Source organism: Notamacropus eugenii, chromosome 7 (genome assembly GCF_028372415.1).
Source record: "Notamacropus eugenii isolate mMacEug1 chromosome 7, mMacEug1.pri_v2, whole genome shotgun sequence".
Taxonomy (NCBI): domain Eukaryota; kingdom Metazoa; phylum Chordata; class Mammalia; order Diprotodontia; family Macropodidae; genus Notamacropus; species Notamacropus eugenii.
In genome coordinates, this window is record NC_092878.1 from 18895049 (window position 1) to 18912578 (window position 17530).

Sequence of the window (17530 nt, forward strand, 5' to 3'; positions counted from 1 at the left end):
TAAACTTTGAGACAAGAAAGGATACTTGTATCTGGGAGGATTAAGAAAGGTTTCATGGGGGAAGGAACAGGGGTAGAGTATATTACTGGAAAACTGTGAATTGAGGCAGAGTAAAGTACGTAGAACTAGAAGAGTTTCAATGCATCCTGATGTCAAACTTATTAATTTGAAATTCTTGTCTAAGACAAAGCTGAATACTGATGATTTAAAGGAGAGTTTTTTGATTGTTTGTTTAACAGATCCTTCTGGCAATCCAAAGACTATGAACCTCTTCTTAAAATTTTTAACTGATTAAAAAAAAATACATAGTATCACAAAGGAAAACAATTATATTAAAATACAGTTATCAAAATATTTTTAAGAAAGTTCACAGACCCCAGAATAAGAAACTTTGGTATTAAAAAAAGCATTAAGAATTATGGAAACTTAACTTCTCTCTACCTTTTTGAATGCCATATTAGCCTGAAAATCTCACAAAATCAGGCATTCTAGGGTGATTGCGGGAGCTATAGACCAGAAGGATCCCCAAACATACCTTTCTTATGACAGTCAGTTTCCAAGCCAAGACCTTGAAACTTACAAAATATGTATTTCAGGCACATCCGAATATGGTTTGTGTTTGATACGTTAATCAGGTAGAAGTTCGTAGGTGATGTTTTTGCTCTTAAATTTTAATCCCCAGTAATTATTCCCTATGAGCTCAGATTAGCTGAAATCACCCTTATTTTCCAAGTGTTTTAAGTTTCTGGAAAATTCATAAAGTGAAATATATACCCATTTGGATTATTTCATGGTTGCCATTTTGTCTCTATATTCAAATTGCATGTGCACTTTGACACTGGGATAGCACTAAATCTTTTAATTAAATGTCTAATCTTCATTTTACTAAGCTCTTTTCCTTCTTTTTTCTTACCTTCAGGCCCAGTTTGAACTGAAGGTCTTCCACATTAGGGGAGAGCACGCGGTAATAACGGCAAAATTAGAAGAAACCATTGAAAATCTCAAGTGTGAGTTAGAACAGCGGTTGAGTGGAGGATGTGAGAAGACAAGAGATGCTTGCATCTCTACAGAAGATGATTATCCACCAAAGACCTTCCGAAATGTCTACATACAAACCGACAGAGAGACATTTTTAAAACCCAGTGAAGATGAAAGCAAAACCATTAAAAGTAACCAAATAGTACCCAAAAAACTGACTATCTCCTCTCTAAGCCATATATCTCCCCTAAATGACAACAAAGATATCTCATCAACCCTCCAGTCTTTAGAAAGTTGCTCATCTGGTCAACAAAAATCATCTCTTTCTCCTGTTCCTCCACTGCCAGTAGTAATCCCTCCACCTCCTCCCCTTCCCCCAGGACTTGAGGCTCCACCATTATCGTCACAACCAGGTGCTGGACCACCACCACCACCTCCTCCTCCTCCACCACCTCCACCACCTCTTCCTCCTTTACCTCTAAGTTCTGGGAGTATCCTTCCTCCTCCCCCACCACCCCTTCCTGTCCCACCACCTCTCCCCAGCACTGGGCTGGTACCACCTCCGCCTCCTCCAGCTCCTCCAGGAATTGGACCCCCACCTCCTCCTCCCTTCTCTGGAGGCAACACATCCTTCAGTCAGATTCCTCGAAAGCCTGCCATTGAACCCAGCTGCCCCATGAAGCCTCTGTACTGGACAAGGATACAGATAAGTGGTGGAAGGTAAGGGAAACCCTACCATAATAACTAAAACTTAGCTTATGCTTATAAAATTCCCAAGAGCTTCCATTAAATGGGGTCTTATTCCTCATAGCCCTATACTTGTTCATTGTATAGTATAACATTTACCACATGCATGATTCTTAAGTTCTAAGTGTAGGTATCTTGGTGATGATGGGATACTTTTGGAAGGAGTGTCAGTTGAATTTGGCAGCTATTTGGCAGACCTTGACTGGTCTTTTCTTTGCTAAATCTTTGGTGATGGTAAGCCAAGCAATGATCTTGGAGCAGGCACACCCCTTCCTGCCAGCTAATAGATCATTTTTAGACACTGGACTTGGGGGTGTCACTGTGGACTAAGTGAGAAAGAGAGAGTATAAGAAGACCAGTTCTTCAGTAGATAATATGGATTTTGATGTCTTTGAAAAAAGATTTTGAAAATCAGAGATTTCTTCAGGTAGAGGGGTGCCTTTATGCTGGAAAAATCATAAATACATGTATTATTCAACTAGAAACAACTAGGTCGTAAAGTAGAGAGGGCATTAGGCCTTGGGTCAGGATGACCTAAATTCAAATCCAACCTGACACTTATCAGCTGTGTGACTCTGGAAAAATCATTTTAACCTCTGTCTGCCTCAGTTTCCTCAACTGTGAAATGAGCATCTACCTCCCATGATCAGATAAAATAACATTTATAAAGTGCTTAGCACAGTGCTCGGCACATAGTAGGTACCTAATAAATGCTTCTTCCATTCCTCTGTCCTTCACTTCCTTCTGTTCCCTTCCCTTCCCTTTCTTTCCTTCTTTTTCTCTTATATATGCAAATAAATTTATATTTGAGTCAAAAGGGAGTTGAGAGGATCCAAGATGAGTGAAGAAAAACCAGATGATTTTTAAAATTAGTTGACTGCAAAATTATCTTAAAACTATGTCTACTGTACCCTCTAGGAAAAGCAGAATGATAAAGTGGAAAAATCATTAATCTGGGAGTCAAAAGCAAGACGTATTCAAATTCCACTTTTTCTTCTTACTAGTTGTGTAACTAAATGAAATTCATTTAGCCTTTCTCTGGCCCTCTGGTCCCTCATCTATATGTTTTGAGATACTTACACCTTTCTCATAGGATTATAATGAAGACCAAATGAGATCATATATATACATATATATACATATATATATGTATGTATGTATATACATACATATATATGTATGTATGTATGTATGTATGTATATGTATATGTATATGTATATGTATATGTATATGTATATGTATAGTACTTGGCAAGTCGTATCAGCTGTTATTTTTATTACCTTTATTTTTCCAAAGAAGTGTTACTTTGTGCATCTAGACCACACCATTTTTGTGTTATAGACAGATGTAAATAATATTTTTATTTAGTAATAATAATTGCTAGTATTTATGTAGCACTGTGAAGTCTGCAAAGTTTTACAAATATCTCATGTTACCTGCACAACAACCTTAGGAGACAGGTGTTGCTATTATCCTAAATTTACAGATAAGGAAATTAAGGCAGACAGGTGAAGTGACTTGCCTATAGTCACACAGATGGTAAGTGTCTGAGGAAGTATTTGAATTCAGCTCTTCCTAACTCCAGGGCCAGTACTCTATCTCTTGTGCTACACAGCTACTTAGGTTATTTGAATATTTCCATTCAAACCAATTTTCATATAGATTTTTAAAGCTTACTTCTTTACTGCCAATGAAATAGATGGATGATGTACAACCTAGTTTTGCCTTTCCATTGCTTCCACTTTCCAGTTCTTCTCCTTGACTGCCATCTGTTCTCTATCTTCATTTGTTAACAGAGCTTGAGCCTGATTATAGGAGATGGACCTAACGTCAGGGTTGAAAGGGTCACCATATTTCATCATATAATTGCCACATTTGTGAGGTGATACTTCTCAAGGTCTTCCTCCTCCACAGATTTTTTGCAAATTAAACCAGTGCTACCCTCTGCTACCATGAGAATTTATGGGAAAGAATGATTAAGAATTATACAGGATGGGAGGGCAAGGAAAGGTCATAATCTGTGCTGGTGGAAGAGGAGCCACACTGGTTAAAATCCCAGACCCACCAAAGTACCAACTCCCACATTGTCTTGCCCCTGTTTTCAAGCTCAAACTAGTAGGAACTGAGTGATACCCAGATCCAGGTAAAGACGTTGTTGAATGACAATTAGTATTCAGTGTATGTTGTTTTTGTCTATACCATGGTATAGGGCAAACCATATCATGATGCTTTACACAATCAATGGGACTTCTAGGTTATAGCAGTAGGAAAACTTTATAAAGGAATTGGGATGGGAAATGTTTTCAATATTACCAAGCAGGTGAATAGCCTGGTCTAAGCCTCTCCCAAGTAGCAATTTGGAGCCTTTCTTAAGCCCACCATTAATAAAGGATAGCAAGCAGATCTTATAGTGGGCAGCTTCTTTTTAACCTTGCAGTTAAATGTTGAAGCAAACATGCCTATGATCCTGAAATAGCCACACCCAAAACTCAAGTGCTCCTGGCAGTCTCACCTAAAGTTAAAGTGAAGGCTCCTAGGAAATGACTTTCCAGCACATTTATTTTGAGTGATTTTCATTTATTTGGCATTCTCAAATCCAAGTGGAGAAGCACTCAAGGCAAATAGATTTCATCTCGCAGCCACATAATGCAATTTTCGGATCGTACTTGTTCCCATTCCCGTGTGTGTCTAACTAGTCTTTTTCCACATTCTGTCCCACCTGCTTTCATTATCAGTGGGTAATGTTAGAGCCTTGTAACAGCACCACTGGGAGAGACAGACTCTGCTTCTGCTACTCATTCTGGGTTAAGTACAAGCCAGAGATGATTGTTGTCTGCATTTTTTCCTCCTTATGTATTGTACCATTTTGAAAAGGGAAACAATTTAATATTAAAACTCTCATTAGTTTCAAAAGAAATCTAGTGCTTCAGTTTTGACAGAAACGAAAAGCATATGAGTATATTTACAAGTCCCAACCAGAGGCATCAGGAGAGGCTGACTCAGTAACAGTTTTAGGCAGTGAGCCACAATGTATGAGATCTGGGGCAGGGAGTGGGGGGACATTTCTGTCTGAATAGACTATTAAATATATTGAACATGGTCACTTTCTCCCTTCACTGGGTGTTTTCTGATTTAATATGGTCCTATTGGATTTTGTTCTCCCTCCTAACACCCCGGATTTAAACCAAAGTACCCTGTGATTTTTATGTCATATTCTGTTTTAGATAAGCTCTGTGAAGGGATGATTCACATTGTACTAAAAACTGAATATGGATCTGTTACCTGATAACTGACACCCCAGATAGCAGGATGTAAATAATTATACACAGCTACATACACATTTTTGTACCTATATGTACATACTACTATTTTTCTTATTTCTGGGGAGATAGCTGAAAGTTCTTGGAGTCTGGGGACCTGGGTTTGAATTTTGGCCCTGCTACTTAGTCCCTGGGTGACCTTAGGCAAGTCATTTATTTAATCTCTACTTCATGATTTCCTCATTTCTAAGACTGAAAAAATTGGACTAAGTGGGCATTGATATCCCTTCCAATTCTAAATCTGTCATTCTAAATTATGCCTGTTTTCGAGCAGTAGAGAAATCCTCACCTAACTTACCTGATTTGCTTTTTAAGTATTTAGATTTAACAAAATAAACTTTTTCTGAAATGGATACTTTCAGTAACGTTGGTAATAATGTCTGATTTGTCCCATTTTCTTATTATGTTATTAATAATATATTATTAATTAAACACTAATGACATAGTAGCCCATATTTATAGAATACTTTAAGGTTTACAAAGAGCTTCTCATGCATTATCTCATTGTAGCTTCACAACAACTCTTAGTAGTATAAATATTATCCTCAGTTTATAGAGGAGGAAACTGAGGTGCAGAAAGGTTAAATGACCTACCCTAGAGTCACATAGCTGGTACATATCAGGGGCAAGCCTTTGACCAAGGCTTCCCTGAATCCAAATATATAGCACAGCACTCTGTCCTCAAGAGTTCAGTGGTAGATATTTGGTGGAGGGGTTGAAAACTCAGCGCAAGAGGTACTCCTTATTCTTATCAAATGAGACAATCCTTAACTGACAAGTTTTGTTATAAAAGTCCATTTATGATATGTCAGTTATTTGGAAATCTGAATCCATTTTCCATAGATATAATAGCATCCTATTTTCTATGAGTATCATTAAGAATCTCAGCGATAAAAAGAAATATACAGTTCCTCTAGTGCAGTTCACAACTGAGTAGGAAACCCCTCCTCAGAGACCCTTACAAGTGACATTCAACTTCTTTTTGATGACTTCCATGCGATACCTCTCCAAGTTGCCTGTTCCACTTTTGGACAGCTCTAAGTTAGGATATGTTTTCCCCTCTATTGAGCTGTTGTTGTGGTTGTTCAGCCATGTCCAACTCTTCTTGACCCCATTTGAAGGTTTCTTGGCAGAGATACTGGAGTGGTTTGCCATTTCCTTCGCCAGCTCATTTTACAGATAAGGGAACTGAGGCAAATGGAGTTAAATGACTTGCCCAGGGTCACACAGCTAGTGTCTTGAGGCCAGGTTTGAATTCAGGAAGACGAGTCTTCTATCTAGCTTCTATTGAGCTAATATTGAGCAATTAGGTGGCATAGTAGATAGAGTGCTAGACTTGAAGTCAGCAGAACCCAAGTTCAAATATTGCTTCATATGGTAGATTAGCTGTGTGACCTGGGCAAGTCACTTAATTTTTCTTTGTTTTCATTTCCTCATCTCTAAAATGGGAATAATATTAGCACCTACTTCTCACTCTTGTTATGAAAATCAAATGAATTAACTTGTGTAAAGTGCTCTGTGAATGTTACAAGTTCTATATAAATCCTAACTATATCGTCATTACTACCATCAATAAAAACCTGGCCATACTTTCTGCTTATTTGTTCTGACTTCCTGCCACTGGGGACAGGTGTTGTTTTGTTCAGTCACATCAGACTCTTCATAACCTCACTTAAGTGGCACTAGAGTGGTTTACCATTTCCTTCTCTGGCTCATTTTACAGATGAGGAAACTGAGGCAAATGAGGTGAAGTGACTTGCCCAGGGTCACATAACTAGTAAGTGTTTGAGGACAGATATGAACTCAGGGAGGCGAGTCTCTGTCCATTCTATCCACTGGGTAACCTAGCTGCCTCTGTGTACAAACGCAGCATTAGTCTATGGTCTAATATTTTCAGAAGACACCCCTTCATATACTTGATGACTTCTGTCTTCTCACTACTGCTGCAATTCTCATCTTCAGATTGAAATCTTCATGTGTTTCCATCAGTCCTGATCACTGGCATGGTTTATCTTTTATCATCTTAGCTTTCATCCTCTGGGATGTGGTTCTTCAGAACATAATATAAAACTCCAGATGTGGTCAGACCAAAGCCAAGTGCATTGACACTTTAATCCCTCTTATTCTGTATACTGTGCTTCTATTAATATAGCCTTAACCATATTGGCATAGCATTTTTTTGACTGCCATGTTATACCACTGACTCTTTAAGCACCAAACTAAAGCCTGGAAATCCTTACATGTTTTTCATATGAACTATTGTCTAGTCATGTCAACTTCTCCTACCTTCTTAGGTTCCTAGACCAATTGGCAGCAAAAGATTATTTTAACTTATTATATGGTACTAATAATATTAGCTAAGGGAAGAAAAAAGAGAAACTTTCTTTCTGGCATTCTTATACACCAGACCAGTCCTAGGCAACCTTTTGAAATAGATGGTTTATCTTGGATATCCCTCCCAATTCCACTTCAGATTCCTCTCATTTCCTAATTCCTTGCTTTCTAGGATCCCAGGCATCCTTTCCCTTATGAGTTCTTTAGGCGCTGCTGCACCCATAGACCCTAAAACCAACAAGCACTTATTAAGCACTTACTGTATACCAGGCACTTTGCTAAATGCTAGGTTTACAAATATGAATAAAAAGTAAGACTGTCCCTGCCCTCAAAAAACTTACATTTTAACAGGGGAAGACAACATATAAAAGGGAATCAGTGAGAGGTAAGGAGGGGGATGGTGGTCAAGGCAGAAGCAGAGACCTCAAGAATGGCCAGAGCTCCAAAACTGTCTCCCCTTAATGGAAACTCCCATTCCCTCTGTACAGGTATCTGATCTGAGTGTTAGATAGAAGTAATCTGATTAAATACTTTATTTAATTTGTGAAATAATAGCTGTTGAATGCTCCTGAGTAGTATTTGAAGCTTTCATTGGCAACCAGGGGGCAGCAGTGGCTGATACAGCACTGGACCTGGAGGTAGGAAGACCCTGGGCAAGTTACTTAAATGACTGCCTCAGTTTTCCTCATCTATAAAACAGGAATAATAGGTTCTACCTCAAGATTCTTGTGAGGAAAGATAAGATACTGTTTGTAAAGTACTTTCTAAACTTTAAAACATTATGTAAATACTAGCTGTTGTTGTTATTATATCAGATCCAAATGAGTTTCTAATTAATAGACTTGTAGCCAGTACAAAAAGCTATAGTAAAACAGTAGCAAGAAACAATATTAGGAAGCTGGGGGAAGATAGTTTGAGGCAAAGGGGACTACTACCCTGCGTCAGGTCAGGCATTTCTAAGAATCTGCCCCAACAATCTTAAATTGTCTTTGCTTATCTAAGCCTCTCTTTACTTTTTTCCCCTCCTAAATCTGTAGGTCCCCTAAAAGTTACTCTTCTTTTTCTCTTCCATGACTGCTGTGACAGGAATAACAAGGGATCTGAAAGTAGGAGAAAGAGTTGGTAGAGAAAAGGGAGGAGGCAGATGCACCGGGAACTTGGGGTGGTTATTAACTGAAATAAGGGTCATTTGTAAACTGGTGCTCTGGAGTAGTTCAGTTTTACCTTAGGTGAGTATATGCAGTCTCCAGCTACAGATAAAACTGAGCCATTATTAAAAGGCAATTTTGATATCAGAGTAGGAAGAATATACTGGGGGCAAATTTTAAATTAGAGATTCTATCTTGACAGTACCTTTGATTTTCTAAGAGTATACATGGCAAAATTTTGTTTTATTTTTCTTAAATTTTGTAATGGTAGCTTCTAAGCCTGCCCAGAAACTTTCAAGGAAATGTGGAAGCTTGCTCATTGGACCTCATCCATCTGATGGCTGAATCCTCAGTCAACTTTTTTTATTGCACTTTGCCAAATCCAACATTTTGGCTGCTTTCAAAAAGCACCCAACTTTTAGGATGTATATATATCTATATCTATCTATATCTATATATAGATATATAGATATAGATAGATATTTGCTGTATTATCTATCCAATGTTCTGTTATACTTTTTGGCCTTTTCCTAAGCCAATTTATTGGAATGTGAAAAACAACATATTCCCCAATTTTTGAAAGGGCTATTTGTTTAAAAAAATATTTTAACTAGAAAAAGAATTCATTGTTTCACAATCTCATTGATTTCAATTCATTATTTCACTTGCTTTTTTTCTTTTTAAGCCAAAATACTACACCAACTTTATGGGATTCCTTAGAAGAGCCCAATATACAAGACCCAAGTGAATTTGAGTATTTATTCTCCAAAGACACCATTCAACAAAAGAAAAAGCCTTTGTCAGAATCCTATGAGAAGAAAAACAAGGTCAAAAAGGTACTGAATAAATAGAGTAAGAGTCATTATATTTCTCCTCATATATGGGAATTAACTGCATATTGATTTGCTTACCTATCTTTTCAGGCAATATTAGAGAAATTTTTGAGTCACAGAAAGAAAGAAGGAAGTCTTAAAGTAATGGAAATTCAATTTAAATTTAAATTCAAGAGTGGAAACTTGACTACTGGTATTATATTCAGAGGATCTATGAACAGTTTTGGGGAGTATTTTACCTGATCTCATAATCTAGGTCTATTCGTTTTGCATCAGCCGGCATGATTTCTTTAGTTCTTCAAAAATGCATTTAAATTTAATAAAACCACAAGCTTGAAGAACATAGTATTCTCCTCTCCCATTCCTTCTCCCTCTCCCTTTCTCTCCTTTCCTCCTTCTTCCCTTCCCCCCTCCTGAGCAGTGGTATATTTTCTATTAAACAGCAAAAAGATTGAAGGTTTTCATAGCTTTGTTTAAGAAATATGGGTAGAAGTACAAGAATGAGTCATCGGATATGGATTCAGTTTCTCACTTCATCACATGATTTTAGATAAATGACTTTTACTATCCAGACCTTAGTTTCTTCATCTGTAATAATAATAATGCCTAGCTTTTCTATCTCAGAGAACTTCAGAAAGGGACATTAGCAGTCGCTTATTCTAACCTATACAGGAGAGGAATTCTATAATTCTATTATCAATTGAAAATCTCTAAGAAGAAGGAGCCCCACCACCTCCCAAGACCTCCTGCATGACTTTGGGAGAGCTTGGAGTTGTTAGGAATATTTTTTCTGAACTGAAGTCTCAGTTTGCCTTTTCTGAAGCTTGCCTCTATTGCCCCTGGTTGGTTCTGCCTCCAGAACCAATAATAGCATGTTTAATCTCTTTCTCACAGGTCAGCCCTTTAAATGTTTGAAGTTAGCTGAATTGGTTGTGCTCATTTTTTCCACCACCATCTCTCTCCTCATCCAGCACACACACATACACACACACACACACACACACACACACACACACACATGCACACGCACACGCACCCATACATCCTCAACTTTCTTCTGACAATTTGATAAGTATGACATCTAGACTTTTATCCAAGTTCTGGATAAAACAATCAAGTTAGGTCAAGTACAAAACACAGAGGATTCACAGGAGACCACTCATCAACTTGATGTAGAACCATTAAGGACAACTTTTTCAGTCCATCCATTTAAGCAGTTCCAAAGCTATCTAACTGTATTACCATCTTGTCACTTTCTATCCAACTTTTCCACAAGATTAATGTGGGATACTTTATCAAATGCTCTAGGCAAACTGTATCTACAAGATTTACCTGACCTAACTGTCCAAAAAAAGGAAATTTAATTTGGTGTCATGACTTGTGCTTGATGGAGCTGTCCTGGCTATTTCTAAACACTGCTTCCTTCACTATCTTTTCATGAACCATCCCAGAATGTTCCTAGGAATCAAAGTGAAACACTGACCTGTAGTTGGAAGATTCTGCTTTCATCCATCTCCTCTCCTGTTTTCCACAACCTTAATTGTTTTTTTTAAAATTCTAAACTTTAAAAAATTACAATGAACAAAGTGGAGCAGATAATGAGAATTATAGATAAAACTGAATTTCCTCATCTGTAAAATGTAGATAATACTAGCGTCCACCTCCCAGACTTGTGGTATCAAATGAAATATATGTAAAGCATTATGCAAATCTTAAACCATGTTGAACACATATTATTCAGGCATGTCCAACTATTCATGATCCCATGGACCATAGCATAGTCCATGGGGTTTTCTTGACAAAGACACTGGAATTGTTTCCTATTCCCTTCTCCGGTGTTCTAAGGCAGACAGAGTCACAAAGTCATAGAGCTTGTGTCTGAAATCCAATGTGAACTCAGGTCTTCCTGATTTCAGGCCTAATGATCTATCCACTGAGCCATCTAGCAGCTAACGTCCTGAGATATGATCATACTATGAAACTGGAATTATATTTTCACAGGAAAACTTTTGCTCTTAACTTTAAGTAAAATGATAGTAAGTATTTTCAAATCACATGCATTAATGGAAAAATTAGAATTTTCTGATAAAATAGCAATGCTCAAAGTATAATGACATGATGGGTAATTATATAGGTTGAATCTACATAAAAGGGGGAATCTATTTATATCTTCCTGGATCTGGTATATCTGATCTATTTGTCCTAGCTTAAAAGGTGTTTCTTGCCGTTTGGGGTTATAATAGTCTTTTCATTCCAAATCAATCCAAATCAATCAATCATCACCTCCTCTAGGATGTTTTCCTTCTCTACACTCCAATCAAACCTACATTTGTTCACTACTTTAATTATCATTTATAGTTCTTAAATACTTTTAAAGATCATCCTGATGTATGATGAGGGTGCAGATCTAATGGTGCTTTATTGACTGAGATAGCAATGGTCTAAGCCTTCCTATCAGTGGATTTTTCATCTCCTTCCATAAATCTTCCCTATATTTAACTTTCTCATTAGCTATGTGACTACTGAATTTCTCTGAACCTGATTTTCCTCTTGGGTAAAATGAGGGAGTTGGACTAGATATTCTCTGAGGTCTGTTCTAACAACAAAAGCCTCTAGGAAGAGATGGTAAATGCTCATGTTGTTTCTTTTATATTATTTTTTTTTCTATTTTGGTTTCCTCCCAGGGCCTGCCTATCTAATGCAGTGCAGTATAGCTAGAAAGCTCATTAATGCTCAGTGAATAAATGAAATACACCCCCAAGGTATAACTCCCAAGTTAAAAGCTATTGGCCTAGTTTTGGCCATCTCTTATCTCTTAATGGTTTGCTTATTTAACTAAGGGTTTTAACTAGGGCTATTTGTACTTAAAGGGTGCTTAAGTAATCTGTCAGTTTCAAAACAAAACCAACCCCCAAGGTCTCTATTTTCCTTAAAGCTGCTTGATCTTTCTGCCCTGTGGGGATATCACTTATCTTGTGGTTAAAAGATCTTTGTGAGGGTGTGTTCCACAGTTTTGTTTGGGGGGTGGGGGGGGGGGGGGGATGAGACCTGGCACACCTGTATTTGGGCCAAAGCTTTGGAATTTTGAGAATTGTTAACTTCCTGGGTCTTTAGCTCCTTTGGGGCAGAGATTATTTTTTTCTTTTCTTTCTTGTTTCCCCAAGGCTAGCACCAAAGCTGGCAGAGTTGGCAATTAATAAATGGTTGTTGATTGATTGAAAGATCAGAAGGAATTCGGTCAACTTGACTTACCTAGAAATCAGATCATTGGAATGACTGTGGTTGGCTAAACTTGTTAATTCGCTTACTGCCAGTCAAGTATCCAAGGTACAACTGACATAATTCTTGCCTTGTTGTGTGTACATAACTTGCACATAGAAGATGCGGATCCTTTTCATCCTCATAAGTATCATTATTTTTCTCAGGGAAAGCTTCATATTCCGTTCCTATGAACAGTCAGGCATAATGAATTTGAAACAAGAACTTTGGAAAAGGTACCTAAGAAAATTCTCAGGAACCTAATTTGGTTCCAAAAAAGTAGGCTACTAGCAGCCTAAATCTTTTTTTTTTATTTTATTTTTTTATTTTTTAATGTTTGACAATCACTGCCATACAATTGAGATTTTATCCCCCCCACACCTACCCCCTACTTCCCCCCTCCCTCCCCATGACTGCATACAATTCTGTATAGGTTCTACATATACTTTCCTATTGAGTGTATTTTCACTATAGTCATGCTATGTAGTCAGACTAAAATAAATGAAAGAAATCATATAACAAATCAAAACATGATACACAAAAACTTACACATACACAAACATGATCTGCTACATTTTGCGAATGACTTCCATACTTCTTTCTCTGAGTGTGGAAGGCATTTTGCCTTGAGAACCACCATTGGGATTTTTTTTTTTTTAAGAAGTTCTTGCGTTATTACGAAATTCCAAGACTACCAGAAAAAACTGTCGCACACTGTGGTCGTTGCTGTGCATAAAGTTCTCCTGGTTCTGCTCCTTTCACTCAGCATCAGGTCATATAAGTCCTTCCAGGCCTCTCTGAAGTCTTCTTGTTCATCATTTCTTATGGCACAATAGTACTCCATTACATTCATATACCATAATTTATTCAGCCATTCCCCAATTGATGGACATCCCCTTGACTTCCAGTTTTTGGCAACTACATAGAGTGCTGCTATAAATATTTTTGTACATGTGGGACCCTTTCCCATTTTTATGATCTCTTGGGGATATAGTCCTTGTAGCGATATTGCTGGGTCAAAGGGTATGCACATTTTTGTAGCCCTTTGGGCATAGTTCCAAATTGCTCTCCAGAATGGTTGGATGCGCTCGCAGCTCCACCAACAATGAATTAGTGTTCCAACTCTCCCACATCCTCTCCAGCATTTATCATTTTCTTGTTCTGTCATGTTTGCCAATCTTATAGGTGTGATGTGGTACCTCAGAGTTGTTTTGATTTGCATCTCTCTAACCAATAGTGATTTAGAGCATTTTTTCATATGATTGTAGATATCTTTAATTTCTTCTTCCGAAAATTGCCTGTTCATATCCTTTGACCATTTATCAATTGGGGAATGACTTGTATGATTATACATTTGAGTCAGTTCTCTATATATTCTAGAAATGAGGCCTTTATCCCCGAACTTAGCTGTAAAAATTCTTTCCCAATTTACTACATCCCTCCGGATTTTGGTTGCATTGGGTTTGGTTGTGCAAAAACTTCTCAGTTTAATGTAATCAAAGTTATCCATTTTGCATTTCATAATGCTTTCTATCTCTCCTTTAGTAAAGAATTCTTCCCTTCTCCATAGATCTGATAAATACACTATTCCTTGCTTCTCCAGTTTATTCATGGTATCAATCTTTATACCTAAATCATGTACCCATTTGGACTTTATTCTTGTGTACGGTATCAGGTACGGGTCTATGCCTAATTTCCGCCACACTTATCCAGTTTTCCCAGCAATTTTTCTTAAACAGTGAGTTCTTATCCCAGAAGCTGGGGTCCTTGGGTTTATCAAACAGAAGGTTAGCAGCCTAAATCTTAAGCCAGAAGGGACCTCAAAGATCATCTAGTCCAGTCTCCTTATAGAGATGAGAAAACTGAGGCCCACAGAGTGGGCTTGTGACTTGTCCAAAGTCACACAGGTAGTTAGCATCAGAACCCAGATCTTTTGACTGCAGGAGCATTCTTTCCAAGGTACCTCCCATTTCTACTTTATATCTACCTCACATATGCTCTGGGCCTTCAGCAAACTTTATGGCTTACCTTAAGCATGAAGATTTTCAGTTGACAAAATTTTAAGCAAATCTGAAAAAGCCACCCACTGAATTCAATCCAGAAAGTTTAAAAGAAAAAGCCCTACTGCCTCTTACTACGAATTTCCAGCATTTTGGCAGGTACATCGCTAACGTTGACTTCTTAGCTGGACTGTTGTGATGGCTTTTTCCTGTGTTGTTGTTGTCATCATCTTTTTCTTCTTCTTTCCTCCTTTTTGTTCTCCTCCTCCTCCTCCTTCTCCTCCTCCTCCTCCTCCTCTTCCTCTTCCTCCTCCTCCTCCTCCTTCTTCTTCTTCTTCTTCTTCTTCTTCTTCTTCTTCTTCTTCTTCTCCTTCTTCTCCTTCTCCTTCTCCTTCTTCTTCTTCTTCTTCTTCTTCTTCTTCTTCTTCTTCTCCTTCTTCTCCTTCTTCTCCTTCTTCTTCTTCTTCTTCTTCTTCTTCTTCTTCCTCTACTTCTTCTTCTACTTCTTCTTCTCCTTGTCCTTCTCCTTGTCCTTCTCCTTCTCCTCCTTCTTCTCCTTGTCCTTCTCCTTCTCCTCCTTCTCCTCCTCCTCCTCCTTCTCACTCATTCTCATTCTCTCTCAATGAATTGATATTCCTAATGTATGATCTGATGCACCTTATTCCCCTGCTGATGTATAGCTCTACATTTTCATTAAGATAAAATAAAAGCTCCTTTGGGCTTAGTGGTGTAGTTTGTAGCCATGTTTATATTGGCATATAAGCCCCTTCATAATTTGGCTTTAGCCTGTTTCTTCAAGTTGATTACATATCACATGGAAACTTTCCTCCTTTCTCTTCCCCATATACAACATTCCATCTCCTGTCTCTATTAAGTTGCAAAGGCTGCCCCCCCCCATGTCTAGAATGTTCTTCCTTCTCATCTAATTATTTGAAACAGCTAACTCTCTCCTTAGGCTCATCTCATAAACTTTTTTCAAGAGGCCTTTTTTGATAACCTTAATTGTTAGTGCACATATTGTTGTTCAGGAGTTTTCAGTCAACTCTGACTCTTCATGACCTCATTTGGGGTTTTCCTGACAAAGATACAGGAGTGACTTGCCAGTTCCTTCTCCAGCTCATTTTACAGATGAGGAAACTGAGGCAAACTGGGTTAAGTGACTTGCCCAGGGTCACAGAGCTAGTAAGAATTTGAGACCAGATTTGAACTCAGGAAGACTCATTTTTCCTGACTCTAGGACCAGCACTCTACCCCCTGCACCACCTAGCTGCCATCAGAATATATATAGCCTATATAATCTCTGAACGCATATCCTTTAGTAGAATAGGAGTTCACATTGCGTGTAGAATTCATACTTAGTTTGCTTTTATGTCTCAGAAGTCTAGAACAATATTTGGCATATAATGGGAGCTTAATTGAAGATTATTGGTTGGTTGATTAAGTTTGATCCCCTGGCTTTTTCATAAAATGAAAAGCGTTTTTTGTTTGTTTGTTTTTAATAATTCTAACCAGTCCAGGAGTTTGAATTCCAGATTTACCACTTACTACCTATGTGACCTTGGTTGAGTCACTGAATGTCGAGGGGGCCTCACTTTCCACCTTTATGAAATAAGGGGGCTGGACTAAATGACCTCTATGTTTTTTTCTAGCTCTAGTTCTAAGATCCTGTAAGCTTTTATCATCACTTTTTCCCTTGTTTGGTTAAAAATTTTCTTCCTAGTCATATTTGTGCAATATTCCATTCGTCCATTTTTTAAAAATGTTGTGACCTTTTATATTTAGAAATCGTATCTATTTTGAGCTTATTTTGGTATATGATGCAAGATGTTGGTATGAATCTAAATTTTGCTAAAGTGCTTTCCAATTTTCCCAGTTACTTCAATAGTTACTGTTAATGTCCACAAAGGTATATTCAAACCTGGAAGAAGATAGAAAATTCGTCTCATGAAAATATTAGAAAATTGCTTCCTGAACTCTGACTTTTTATTTTTATTCGTAACTAGTTAGGCTTCTTTCTGACTTTGTTCCTCTCCCTTCATGCCACCCCATACAGAACATAACTTAAGGTTATGATTTGCAACCATAAAACTGAGGGACATTAACTTATAGGACAGAAAGTTATGTTTTATGTATTGTTCACACAGTACCCTAATCAACAGCATTGTTTAATCATTTTCCAAGTTTTTCCCTTAAGGATCCTTGTATAATGAGGAATTCCCACACCTTATTTCAGTTTACTGATTTCTCCCTGGGTTCTATGGCCAACCTTTGAGGATCTAACATAAAAAAAACCAGACAAGCCACTCAATTTGCTTTTACCTGACAACAAATAGCTTAAAAAGCTAACTCGTGCTTTTATTTATTCATATTTTAAAATTACCTGTCAGAACTTGTCAAGAGTTGAAAATACCCTGAGTCCTTCAAACTGATGTGATTTGAGCATAAGTGATGCTCATTCTGGGTTTTTTCTGGCTGTCACAAAGTAATATAACCATATTGGTACCCTAGGCAGAGGCAACTTTAATTAGGATACTCCTTACCTCCCTAAAACCACAAGAGGGCACCTTAGAATGTATAGATAAATAGGCTTTCTCTGTTCCAGTAGCACCAGAAGAGAACTCTAGAAAGGAGGCTCTTTAACAGCCTACACAGTCTTATTAAGAGTACCTGTATATTGACTATGAGCCTAGGCATCGGACCACATGACTAACATATCCACACCCCAGCCAACTGGACCAAGCAAGAAGAGAAATTATTAAGCAGTTCAGTCCTAGTGGCTTGAATGAACAAAAAGTCTTCATGAGGTAGATCTTGTCATCTCTTCAATGACTAGAGTCTTCCTGCTTTTTTCCTCAGTTTCCCAATCTCTGCAGGGATGTGTCTGTGTGTGTGTGTATGTGTATGTAAGTGA

At 37.8% G+C, this 17530-nt stretch overlaps 1 protein-coding gene across 2 annotated transcripts in view; it reads left to right on the plus strand.

Annotated features, from left to right (window-relative positions):
- The window catches only part of FMN1 (formin 1), a 523482-nt gene that overhangs the window by 312783 nt on the left and 193169 nt on the right, over positions 1-17530 (plus strand). For both annotated transcript variants that reach the window (XM_072623605.1, XM_072623606.1), the window contains 2 exons: positions 920-1698; positions 9214-9364. In XM_072623605.1, coding sequence (XP_072479706.1) covers positions 920-1698; positions 9214-9364 — 930 coding nt within the window. The remainder of the gene's footprint in view (positions 1-919; positions 1699-9213; positions 9365-17530) is intronic.